This window comes from Pongo abelii, chromosome 5 (assembly GCF_028885655.2).
Source record: "Pongo abelii isolate AG06213 chromosome 5, NHGRI_mPonAbe1-v2.0_pri, whole genome shotgun sequence".
NCBI lineage: Eukaryota > Metazoa > Chordata > Mammalia > Primates > Hominidae > Pongo > Pongo abelii.
The window spans coordinates 154,660,536-154,674,655 of record NC_071990.2 but is presented as its reverse complement, the minus strand read 5'-3'; the positions used below and the strand labels follow the sequence as shown (position 1 = coordinate 154,674,655).

General features: G+C 35.6%; 1 protein-coding gene across 2 annotated transcripts in view; it reads left to right on the top strand.

Moving 5' to 3' along the window:
• Nucleotides 1-13,665, top strand: part of RGS17 (regulator of G protein signaling 17) — a 130,657-nt gene extending 116,992 nt beyond the window's left edge. For both annotated transcript variants that reach the window (XM_002817501.5, XM_009242383.4), the window contains one exon: nucleotides 7,917-13,665. In XM_002817501.5, coding sequence (XP_002817547.1) covers nucleotides 7,917-8,105 — 189 coding nt within the window. In that variant the 3' untranslated portion in view covers nucleotides 8,106-13,665. The remainder of the gene's footprint in view (nucleotides 1-7,916) is intronic.
• The last annotated feature ends 455 nt before the right edge of the window (nucleotides 13,666-14,120 follow it).

Genomic DNA, 14,120 nt, shown 5'->3' with positions numbered 1-14,120 from the left:
GAAGGGGGAGCAAGCACATCACATGGGCAAAGCAGGAGCAAGGGGTGGGGAGGTGCCACTCACTTTTAAATAACCAGATCTCGCAAGAATTCACTCACTATCACAAGGACAGCACCAAGAAGATGGTGCTAAACCATTCATGAGGCATCTGCCCCCATGAACCAGTCATCTCCCACCAGACCCCATCTCCAACACTGGGGATTACATTTCAACCTGTGATTAGGGTGGGAACAAACATCCAAACGATATCAAAAGACAAACCTAGCAAAATAAATAACTTGAATAAAAAGTCTACTTAGAGGCTCTTATCAACTGTAAACAGCATTAAGCTACTGAAAAAAGAAATAACTATAAATCCTTCAACAAATATAAGACATTTATCTGAATTGAAGAAAACTGTGGTCCAGTTATGTAGAAATCTGCCTAGTGATGGCGTTGTCGTTACCAGGACTATAAACTGGATCTGTCACTTACCATCTGTGAGCCACTTTGCAGCTCACTTTAGTGCGCTGGAACCTCCACGTCCTAGTGTTATGAATGAAGGCATGGAGAAAGCCCAAAAACCCATGAAATCTGTGATGTTCAAGCTCTGGGGAATGGTAATTGTAATCGTAGTAGGAGTTTGCTTTTTCTGATTTTTCTAACTTCCCAGTTACCATCTGAGAGAAAAAAGTAATAGACCTATTTGAACACCAGAATTATCTACAAAATAATGCTTATGTGATAGACACGCAGATTCTGTGTGTCCATGTAGATACGTCTTTAAGTGAAATTATGTGAATTTAGCACATTCAATGATTTAAGTCAGTTTTTCCAAACAGAACTCACTTGACTGTATTTTCCTAAATGTATTTTTATGCACGCATATTATCATTCAAAAAATATTTATTGACTATTTCCTATGAGCCAAGCACTGGGCTAGATGTTGGGGATATGATGATAAACAAGAGACACTGGCCGATCCCTTAATGGAGCTTACATTTTAGGAAGACAGACAAATCTTGTTGAAATAAGTAACTAAAAATTGTGATGGGCTGGAGATTGAATTAGATGGAATAGAAGTAGTCAGGTAAGGTCATTCTGAGAAGGTAAAATTCAAATTGATGCAAAAGCCAAACACATTGGGTTTGATCAAGATGATGTCATCATTATGATCAATTATTATTAATTACTTTACATTGGCTTCATTATTGGCACAGTGGTCTTGCCTATATTATTACAGTCTGAGTCTCACAACAATCTTTCAGCCACGAGGACAGATGGTACCACTTTACAGCAAAAGAAACTGATACTCAAAGAGGTGAAATGAATGTTTGAGGAAATTATAAATGTATCTGGTAGAGATAGAATGCAAGCCCAAGATCTGATTCCAAATGTGGTGCTTTTCCAAATATACCATACTGATTAATTCTCCCATTGCCTAATATTTTCTTCCTGATGTTACCTTAGATTTCTATAAACCCAACCGTAGAACTTCATACATGATGAGAAATAGCAACCTTAACCACAGGCCTGAACCCTCCTCTAGACCAGCAGGATATACTTTCCTATCATCCAGACACCACCAAGTGTATTACATTACAGTTTACCCTACCAATAATCTTTGTTCTAAGAGAGAAATTCAAACAACTGGTCTTATTTGCAATGTGTCATTATTTTCAGGAGAAATAACAAGCACAAAATAAAATGTGACTAAATGTACACAAAGTAAAAATTAAAATTGATAGGAGGATCATGTATTCTTTAGATTTATAACATTTAACATAGGAATACCAAATTTAGTTCAAATCAAAAGCAGAAAAGAAAATTTCCAGTGGCAGATGTTATCATTGGTAAAATTTGATATGGACTTATAAAGGGAAAAAATTAATCAGAATTTTACTTGGAAAGGAATTCTAAATAAAGAAACTTCAGTAACAGTAAAAATAAGAGAGAAAAATGGAGAAAACACTTGGATGTGATACATGAAAAACATTGTTCGGGAATTAAATAACATAAAGAAAGGTTCTCTACGGAGAAAAAGACTTTCAGTGAAAATTCATTATTCTTATATCATTACGCCAAAAATGTCCATAGGATCAAATTTTCCCTTGTGTCTTGATGACAAGAATAAAAAGGCAGGGTCAAAAGTTGGTGTACTCCCTTTCAGCAATGCTAACCTACCTTCATGTCCTCCTTCGATGAACAGGAAATCTAGTAAGATTAACCAGGATATATGACTCAGTTTAGCCCAGATTTTCCCAAGCCACACTAACAAGATTTCCCTGTCTTCATTCTCCTCGCTTTACCTCCATACTTTTGTTGACCACTTCGCTGTCATGACTTTTTGCTTGCAAGTCCCTTGCTTTTCTGCCTCCCTGTCTCCTACTCCCTGTGGGAATGAATGCTTCCAGGTTCACCGAGACCTATTGCAAAGTCACTTGTGTCTTATTAAAACTTCAGTTGCTATGTCTCAACATTGCTGGACTTTTCAGCACTGCTCAAACTGCCAGTTAAATGCGGTCAAACCTATCATGCTGTCTTGTGTCCTGTCTCACAAGGGTAGTGCTTTTGTGCTATACATTCTGTTATTGCTGGAATGCACTCTTTTCTCCACACCACCTCGGTATGAGTCTAGTGGCCTGAGATAAGAGGAGACATGCATTGCCCGAGGATAGCTCTTATCTTGTGCTACTCAACTTTCTCTTCCCTTAGGATGAGTTCTTTACAGGAAATTCCTCAGTCCCTCATGCAATGGAGCCCAGATAAGATGGCTTTAGAAGCCATCCAGACACCCCTGAATCCTAGGGTGACAGTGGCCCAGGCCCAACTGGGATCCACCACCAATACCTTGTATTATAGATGATCCACATTCTGAAGCACAAAGATGCCACAAGATGAAACAATAGATTGTTATCCCCATGGGGTTTATCCTTATTATTTGACCTCGCTACACTTCTTTTGACTGATCGACAGCCTTTTCAGACAAACAACCTGATATTAAGGTAAATATTTTATTCTTTAAATAGAAATAACAAATGCATTTTTGTTATAGATTACTAAATATTGAACTGTATGATTTTACAATATTTCACTACTGTTTTTAGCTTGCAAAAAAATTAAAAATTAAACAATGAGTACATAAGCCATTTTATAATTTTATTTGTCTTAAGATAATAATATGATTCCATCTACTGAGAAGAAACTTTTACACTATATTTAATGATACTACTATTTAAGAAGTAAATGGCCCCCCTTTTTTTAATCTCTGATGTAAGGTTTCCTGCTCTATTGAAACAAAAAGTTCTCTCAAGTTTGAAAGAAAACAGAGGAGTGTGTTTGTTAAGAATTTACCTTACCATAACATGATGTTTCAGAATAAGATAAATCAGTTTATCTCAGTTTAAACTCCAGTGTCAGCATTTCCCTCTGGCATATAAATGCAAAATTATATTTTTAGATAAAATAAAAACATTGGGGAAAAATATTCTGTGCTTTTTAAAATTACTTTGTACTTGATAGTGACCTCATATGGTAATAACAGAAAATAAAAACTGAACAATTCATTTCCAGAACATTTTTATTTTTAAAGAATTCCCAACAAAGACAAATGTGTAGTTCAGCCAAGTAATGTTTTTTAGGCTTGCTTCAGCAATACTGCAGGTTCAGTTACAGACAACCACAATAAAGCAAATATCACAAAACAAGTCGCACAAATATTTTGGCTTCCCAATGCATATAAAAGATATGCTTGGCTGGGCGCGGTGGCTCACGCCTGTAATCCCAGCACTTTGGGAGGCCGAGGCGGGCGGATCACAAGGTCAGGAGATCGAGACCATCCTGGCTAACACGGAGAAACCCCGCCTCTACTAAAAGTACAAAAAATTAGCCGGGCGTGGTAGCGCCTGTAGTCCCAGCTGCTCGGGAGGCTGAGGCAGGAGAATGGCGTGAACCTGGGAGGTGGAACTTGCAGTGAGCCGAGATGGCGCCACTGCACTCCAGCCTGGGCGACAGAGCGAGACTCAAAAAAAAAAACAACAAAAAAGATATTCTTATACTATACTGTAATCATAGTATAAACAATACTTGGCAATAGCATAGCAACAGCATTATGTCTTAAAAATGTGCATACCTTAATTTTAAAATACCTTATTGATAAAAACTGCTAACAGTCATCTGAGCTTTTAGAGAGTCATAATCTTTTTGCTGGTGGAGAGAGGGTCTTGCTTCGACATTGATGGCTGCTGACTCATCAGGCTGATATTGCTGAAGGTTGGGGTGGCTGTGGCAATTTATTCAAATAAGACAACAATGAAGTTTGCCACATCGATTGACTTCCTTTCATAGAAGATTTCTCTATAGCATGTAATGCTGTTTGGTAGCATTTTACCCACAGTAGAGCTTCTTTTAAAATAGGAGTCAATCCTCTCAAACCCTGCTGCTGCTTTATCAACTAAGTTTATGTAATCTAAATCCTTTGTTGTCATTTCAACAATGTTCACAGCATCTTCACCAGGAATAGATTCCATCTCAAGAAACCACTTTCTTTGCTCATCTATAAGAAGCACGCCCCCATTCTTTAGAGTTTTATCATGAAATTGGAGCAATCAGTCCCATCCTCAGGCTCCACTTCTAATTCTAGTTCTATTACCATTTCCACCACATCTGGAGTTAGTTCCTCCACTGAAGTCTTGAACTCCTCAAAATCATCCAGGAGGGCTGGAATCAACTTTTTCTAAATTCCTGTTAATGTTGATATTTTGACCTCCTTCCATGAATCACAAATGTTCTTAATGACTAGAATGGTGAATTCTTTCCCGAAGGTTTTTCATTTGCTTTGCCTAGATCTATCAGAGGAATCACTATGGCGGCGATAGCTTTATGAAATGTATTTCTTTTTTTTTTGAGACGGAGTCTGACTCTGTGGCCCAGGCTGGAGTGCAGTGGCGCGATCAAGACTCACTGCAAGCTCCGCCTCCCAGGTTCACGCCATTCTCCTGCCTCAGCCTCCCGATTAGCTGGGACTACAGGCGCCCACCACACCTGGCTAATTTTTCGTATTTTTAAGAGACGGGGTTTCACCGTGTTAGCCAGGATGGTCTCGATCTCCTGACCTCGTGATCCACCCACTTCAGCCTCCCAGAGTGCTGGGATTACAGGCATGAGCCACCACACCTGGCCTCTGAAATGTATTTCTTAAATAATACTTGTGAGTTGAAATTACTTCTTGATCCATGGGCTGCAAAATGGATGCTGTGTTAGCAGGCACGAAAACAATACTAATTCCCTTGTGCATCTTCGTCAAAGCTCTTGGATGACCAGGAGCATTGTCAATGAGCAGTAGAACTTTAAAAGGAATCTTTTTTTCTTTGAGCAGCAGGGCTTGACAGTGGGCTGAAAACATCCAGTAAGACATGCTATAAACAGATGTGCTGTCATCTAGGCTTTGTTGTTCCATTTATAGTTCACAGGCAGAGTAGATCTAGCATAATTCTTAAGGGCTCTAGGATTTACAGAATGGTAAATAAGCATTCGTATCAGTTTAAAGTTACCAGTTAGTATTAGCCCTTAACAACAGTCAGCCTGTCCTTGAATCTTTGAAATCAGGCATTGACTTCTCTCTGGCTCTGAAAGTCTTAGATAGCATCTTCTTCCAATATAAGGCTGTTTTGTCTATATTGAAAACCTGCTGTTTAGTGTAGCCACCTCCATCAATTATCTTAGCTAGATCTTCTGAATAAATTACTGCAGTTTCGACATCAGCCATTTGCTGCTTCACCTTGAACTTTTATGTTATGGAGATAACTTCTTTCCCTAAACCTCATGAACCAACCTCTGTGAGCTTCAAACTTTTCTTACACAGCTTCCTTACCTCTCAGTCTTCACAGAATTGAAGAGAGTTAGGACCTTGCTCTGGATTAGGTTTTGGCTTAAGGGAATTTTGTGGCTTGTTTGATCTTCTGTCCAGACCACTCAGACTTTTTACATTTCAGCAACAGGTTGTTTTGCTTTCTTACTCACATGTTCACTGGAGTAGCGCTTTTAATTTCCTTTGCGAACATTTCCTTTGCATACACAACTTGGCTAACTTTCAAAAGAGGCCCAGCTTTTGGCCAGTCTCAGCTTTCGACATGCCTTCCTCACTAAGTTTAACTAACCATTTCTTAGCTTTTTATTTAATGTGACAGATGTGTGAATCTTCCTTTCACTTAAACACTTAGAGGCCACTGGCGGGTTATTAATTGGCCTAATTTCAATATTGTTTTCTCTGTGGGAAATAGGGAGGCCTGAGGAGAGGGACAAAGATGTGGGAATGGCAGGTCAGTGGAACAGTCAGTATACACACCATAGTCATCAATTAAGAATTAATTAAGTCTTACATGGGCATGGTTCATGGCCTCCTAAAACAATTGCAAGAGTAACATCGAAGGTCACTGATCACAGATCACCTTAAAATATATAATAATGATGAAAATTGTGAAATATTATGGGAACTACCAAAACGCGACACAGAGACACAGAGTGAACACATGCTATTGGAAAAATGGTGCCAGTCGACTTGCTTGACGCAAGATCGCCACAAGCCTTCAATTTGTAACAAACGCAGTATCTGCGAAAAACTGAATAAAGGGAAGCGCAGTAAAATGAGGTGTCCCTGTATGAGTTGGTCTGGCTAAGCCACAGAAATGTAGTCTGGATTGCCATCTCCCAACAAATCTAGTAGCCATCCCTGGGGTGTAGCAATCAACCCAATTCCATGTGGTCTATTGAGCTCAGGAACCTGGGGACACTGGATGGAATAGGAGAGGCTTCAATAAGAGACTGTATTAGTTCCCAGACTTAGTCCGAACAGTGGTGGGAAAAGAAGCCAGAACTAAAAGGCATTTGCAGGATGCTTATGACAACATGTTTAAATATAAATATGGAAGGTTTGTATGTGAATATATCATGAAATAACTATGGTTCACAGGTCTTAGTCCTTGCTAAATAGTGAGGATTGAGGAAAACAGTCTGGACTCTGAGTGGTTGTTTACCACTTGTAGGGTTGTTCTAACATGGTGTTTCAGCGCAGGGCGTTAGTTCTGTTCCTCCAACCATGCCCTTATTGCCAAGTATTTTTCCCCATTTCCCTTTCCAACGTGTTTTACCAGTTCCAAGAGGATTCGCATTTAGTGAGGAAGGGGGAAAATCCTAAATCATTGCAGAATTTAATTTCTGTACGCTTTTCAAATAACACTGTATTGATTATCTTAATGGTTATTCTGCATTCCTATTCCTATTTCTCCTCTCAGAGATCTCACTCCAAGCAATTGATCTGCTTCATCGTTAGTAAGAGGTCTTTGGATGTACAAGGATGTTTGCTAGTCCTTGCCAGGTAGATGTGAGACATGAAGCATACCGGCTCTTTGCATGCCCTGCCACACTCTTGGTTTCCTACTTTTGACACAGTAGGACTTGTTAGGATACGAAACTGTGGAGAGTTGGCATTTTATATGCATGTTAACTTTTGCCAGGGAACTCTTTTCTGCCAGTAGATTTTTATCTTCTTACCAATATTGCCAGCCTCCCCCAGTCACAGAATAGGAGGAGGTGAATTCACATTCTGGCTAGGAAATTTCTGGTATCTCAACCATGAGTAGAAATTGTCAAAAACTCCTGAATGAATGCATAGAAACCATAAAACCAAGTAAGCAAAGACATCTGTAAACTAAATTTCTGGTTTAAAAGACTTAAATGGATTTTTTTTTGTTTACTTAGAGCAAATTTTGAAGGAGAAAAGTACATAAGGTTGTGTCGTCTCAAAAGATGAACTCAAGACTTTTGGTAGTTGGATTTGCTCTTTAAAGTTTCTCTAAAATGTCACAAACCTACAGTTACTTAATTGAGGTCTTTTGAAAAAAATATTATTTAATGTATTTGCTCTTGTTTCTTTTTAGGTCAGTCTTGATTCTCGAGTTAGAGAGGTGATCAATAGAAATCTGTTGGATCCCAATCCTCACATGTATGAAGATGCCCAACTTCAGATATATACTTTAATGCACAGAGATTCTTTTCCAAGGTTTTTGAACTCTCAAATTTATAAGTCATTTGTTGAAAGTACTGCTGGCTCTTCTTCTGAATCTTAATGTTCATTTAAAAACAATCATTTTGGAGGGCTGAGATGGGAAATAAAAGTAGTTAAATAACATCAGAAACTGAGTTCCTGGAGAACTACAGTTTAGCATTCCTCAGGCTACTGTGAAAACACAACCGTTATGGTCTTTGTCTCCATTTTTATCAAGGTTTTCCATGGTTAAGTTTGGAGAAAATACCACACAAAACAATGAATCGCCAAATTGTTTGTTTTATTCAACACTCATTCTACTTGCAAGCAAAGTGTATTTGTAGTCCTATGAACAGTCTCCTCGTGTATCTCCAGAGACTGCATGTGCAAAGTAAAATGCTTCATTTGCCACATAGTTGTTGTAATATTTAATCCAATAGCATAACTTATATCTGTATGTAAGGACTTTTGTGCAATATGGTCTTAAGAAATAATTGCCAAAAAAATCGGCCATGGTTTGCATTTTTTAACATAATGTAAGACAGAAAAAAAGCAATTTTTACTATGTAACAATGGTATTCAACATTCTATATACTGTGTTTAGTACACTAATTTTGAAGCCAATATTTCTGTACATGAAAAAGAGCTATTTATCTCTGTTTGTTGGAAAATCCTAATGGGGATTCCTCTGGTTGTTCACTGCCAAATCTGTGGCATTTTCATTTCAGGAGAGTTTACTATGCTAAAAGCAAAAAACAAAAAAAAAAGGAAGAAGAAAAAAAGCACAAAACAATTTGAAGATATCCTATCTCAACGACAAATCAAAGAGTGATATTGCTTTTAATTGTAATAGAAGAAAATGAATTTATGTATATATCAGATGTCCAATACTGTAATTAATTTATTAAAGACTGGCTCTCCAGTTTTAAAATGGTTGTGTAAAGTTATGTACTTCAGCAAGAAAAAAATAATAATCAGCTTGATAACTTAGTTTTGGAATATAAAGAAAAGGACTTAATAAAGGAATGCCTACATGTAGCACTGTAAAACATTTTGATGAATAGCATCTGTCCTGTGGCATATTTTCCTTGAAAGTGAAATCCAGTGAAAAGCTAAGTTTTTACCAGGAAAAGTTTTATAAGGGTTATGAAGAAAATAATTCTCTACTTCAGACCTTAACTGTTTTCACATAATATCTTAAGGATGACATTTTAAAAATGTTTAAACCAAACTATTAGTTTTCATCCATCATTAAAAGGCAGTACAGTGCTCAAATCTTCCAGCTGCCATATTATTTTTTATAAGTACACTAAATCTTTACGACAAAACACTTGCCTGACATTGTCATGTACTTCTGACCTTCAAGGAAACAATATTCTGTCATGCATAAAAGTGATAATTAAAATAATCAGTGTCATATTTATATCAAAATGTTACATTTGAATATTAATATCCCCTGAAGACTATTTTTTTAATATTAAACTGAATGAATATAATACTGAGTAACCTAAAATGAAAGTTTTAAAAAAATTTATATCCACTGAGAACACTGGCCTTATATTAAGGATGATATTACAGTTACAGGTTTTCTTTGTCATTTTTTTAACTACCTCTCATTTTTTTAATTTATTAAACATATTTTTTAAAAAAACAAGTTTGGGGGTTTCTTTTTAAATTTATTTTACTTGAAAGGTTGTCATCATAAGTTTCTTTTTCCATAAACTTAAAACATTTCAAAAATTGTTTTTTTAAGCAAGTATGATTTTCTAATTTATATAGAATTCAGGAGACATGAATAAAAGGGCTATTATCTATTCCCTATGCAAATGTTTTAACTGTTGCAGTGTTTGACAAAATGGGATTTTTAAAAAATTGCGGAGTAGAAAACAAAATATTCTGTTTACACTGGCGTTGCTGACTATCCTACCATATTCAGCACTTTTAAATACGTTATTTATGAAACTGTAGTTAAAATACAAGATAGAAAATATTTATAATAATCATTTCTTTTAACAAATGCCTGTGTTTTCTGAAAGTGTTAGTGTGTTAAGACATATTTTATTCATGTCATTTAAATACTATTTGAATAACAGTTTTCAGTAATATGTTGAAAAAAAGATAGCTATGAAGATGTTTACAAAAAGTCATATTTTTTCCTAAAGAGTAAAGAAAAACCTAAAAGAATCATCACTTCTATTGTGAAGTTCTATTGTTCCTAAATTATTTAATTTTTTTCTTGCTTAGAATTGAGTTTATTATGCTACTATGATATATACACATGTATGGTGTAGTATCATATTTGTTTCTGTGTTTGAGGCACAACAAATTGGTGCACATGACTAGAAAATATGTAATATACTGTGATACACTGCATGCATCAATCTTTTTAAATGTAGACTTTATATTCTCGTTGTTACTATATATGATGGTGACCTGCTAGTCATAAGTTATCTTTATAAGATACTTTGGACTATTAGATGAATTGTCTGTTTGACAATATCTTTAATATTTTACCAAATGTAAAAGATAAGGGCCCTTATAAAGAGTCCTAATCTCTAACCTGGGCATTTGTAGAACACAGATTTTAAAGTTGGTATATCCTTTTGAAACCTGATTAGGAAGTTGTGTTAAAAAAAGATTCTAGAGCAGATTTACACATCAAATGTTGATAACCATGCTATGTGAGCATTTCTGTGCTAAACTCATATTTTTGGGTGAGGGGAGGGTTTCTCATTTAAGAGTATGTCTGTATATTTGCAACTCTACTAATTTTCTAAGTATGATATAATTTCTTCTGTTTAAGTTACAGAGCTATTATAAATAAACAAAAGAGCCTTCAACTGGTGTCTATGCTAACATTCCAAGAGCACAATATTTGTTTTATTAGAATTTGAGTTTTCCTAGTGAGTAAATTCCTCCCTGGGGAAAAATTAGCACTTTAAAATGGACACTTTGTGTTTTCGATTGCCAAGGTATCTTTGTATACTATTAGAATTTGCTGATGCACACAGAAAGAGATTAATGCACTTTCTGTAGTGCCTAACTTTAGATGTATCTATAAAAGAAAGAAAGTAGAGGATATAGATTATGTATATATAAATAAATTGGAGAGCCAGATTTCTTCAGAGATTGATCTTGTACATTAATCACACCAGTAATGGATGGATGGCACTTCTTTACTCGGGCTGTTATTATGTTATCCAAAGGTAGTATAGATGCTCTGACAGTGTTAGAGTGTGCACAAGAACAACAAGAGCAAAACACAACTTTGATACTAAAGTTATGAAATGCAGAAGTCAAGACCATAATGTGATCTTTTTTTTTTTTTTTTTTTTGAAATCTTAAAATATGTACATAGACTGACCAGTTCTGATATGCGGTCATAGTGCATGGATGTTTATTAGTATCCTTTAATGCTGCCTAGGTTCTGACTTACAGAATGAAATATGTGTTGTTTATCTACCTGATAGTTCAGTTTTGCCAAAGGACTATAGGGATAAGTGAATACTGTTTATTTATTAGGAGCAAAAATACATTTTCATCCCATTAAGCTGATTTAAAATAATGCCTGATTTTTACTTTTGAGTTTATCCATTTTTCTGTACCTTTAACTTATTTATACTTTTAAAAATCATATTGTAATTGTGACAAATTATATCTCAAAAAATACCAATTATTAGATGCTTTGGTGTTGAAATGTAAAAGAGAAGGAATTTAAAATACAATCAAAAAGTCAAAAATAAAACGTATTTGAAAACCACCTAAAATTTCTTGGCCAGGCACAGCGGCTCAAGCCTGTAATCCCAGCACTTTGGGAAGCCAAGGAGGGCGGATCACTTGAGCTCAGGAGTTTGAGACCAGACTGGCCAACATGGTGAAACCGACTCTAGTAAAAATACAAAAATTAGCCAGGCGTGGTGGTGGGTGCCTTTAATCCCGGCTACTTGAGAGGCTGAGGTGGGAGAATCGCTTGAACCCAGGAGGCAGAGGTCGCAGTGAGCTGATATCATGCCACTGCACTCCAGCCTTGGCAACAGAGTGAGACTCCATCTCAAAATAATAATAATTATTATAATAATTATAATATTTTTAAGTCTTAGACAGAAAATGCCTATAGATAGAAGCCTATCAAACATGTATTTTGAATACTTTGATCTTGACACATTGCCTAATTATTTTGAAAGATGGTAAAGATACTTCCAAAAAATATTTTTGCCTATCTATTTACATTGACAGTTTACAACCATAATTTTCTAAGTATATTTTTCAAACATGTATTTTTGTGTTTTCCATCTTCAAATTTCTGACCAATGGGTTTGTTCTCCTGCAAAAACAATATCCAATCTGCAAAAATTTTTAATTCACTTGCTACAACTGCAAATATTTATCAATAAAACTGATAACCCAAAACTAGCTTCAGATTTTCTCTGCAGTGCTTAAAATATCCTTGCAACACAAGACAGTGCACAATGACAAGTATTATTTCTAAATACCCAGGTTTGATTTATTTATAAGTATTTTTAAAATTATTACTCTTACAGGTATAGTCCTCTCCAGCCCCAAGTGACATCTTTTCAGATGAATTCAAGGGGCTGTTCAAGACTTTGACTCTAATGAAAACACTACAAAAGGCAAAGTGTTGCCCTAAGTGATAGAAGGTCCCAGTTTGGGAACTGATTTTATTCCTATGACAAAAGCTGTAAGATGAGTAAGCTTACTAATGGAAATGTATGTCCACAGATTCACTTAGGGAGCATAGTGTAAAAACATCAGGAACTTAAAATAATAAATTTGATTTCAAGTTATATTTCTGTCTCATGTGACTTTGGGCAAATCATTTATCTTCTCTGAATTCATTTCCTCATCTGCAAATGACAAATAAAATACGTAATTATCAGGATAACTATGAGCATTAAATAAAACAAACATGGAAAGAATAAAGTGTGGCATACATTATTATTTTATCAAAGTGCTTCACGTCGATAATTGTTATTGTATACTTGTATTAAATGTCATATTAATGCACTTTCCCCTATTTTTTTCCAAAACATACATTAAATGTCTGATTTAGCTACTCATCAAAACATACAATCATGTTTTAAGATGGAACACTATATCAGTGTTATTGCTTTTCTCAATAATGTGATCCCAAATCAGTACTTTGAGTTCACCATCACCTCAAATCTATAGAAATGTTTCTTTCAATGACATAGATAGATAGATAGATAGACAGATAGATAGATGATAGATAGATGATAAATAGATATACAATTATAGGTTAAAATTAAAATTTAAATAAGATAAATCATTTGAAAGTTTTATTTCCAAAGGAAATAAAACAACATTCCCAAGGACAGAAATAATATCAAATTACTTGCTAAATATATAAATGAGTTATAGGGCTAAGACTAAGTTATAAGAGATTGACAATTAGAAAACACTTTTTAATATTAAGGTGGTATGATTTTCTTTAACAATTTTACAATGAAAATAAAAACTTAATAAAAGGTGGTAATGGGCAAGGCACGGTGGCTCACGCATACAATCCCAGCACTTTGGGAGACTAAGGCGTGAGGATCACTTGAGCCCAGGAGTTCCAGACATGTCTATGCAACAAAGTGAGACCCTGACTCTAAGAAAAACATAATGTATAAAATTTAAAATAGTAATGTGTCCATTAAACCTTTTATTTTAGAGTAGTTTTAGATTTACAGAAAAACTACAAATAGAGAGGTCCCATATACATCTATGGGTATTAATGAGCCAATATTGATCATTACGTTCATACTTCATTCAGATTTCCTTAGTTTATAACCTAATGTCCTTTTTCTGTCCCAGGATCCCATTCAGGATACCACATTACATTTAGTTGTCATGTTTCCTTAGGCTTCCCTTGGCTGTGACAGTTTCTGCAACTTTCCTTGTTTTTGATGACCGTTTTGAGAAATAAACTGATATTTTGTGGAATGTCCCTCTATGGGGATTTGTCTGATATTTTTCTCGTGTCTAGACACGGGTTTTTGGTTTTTGGAGGAACACAACGGTAAAGTGCCATGCTCATCACATGATATCAAAGGTACATGCCATCACCGGGACT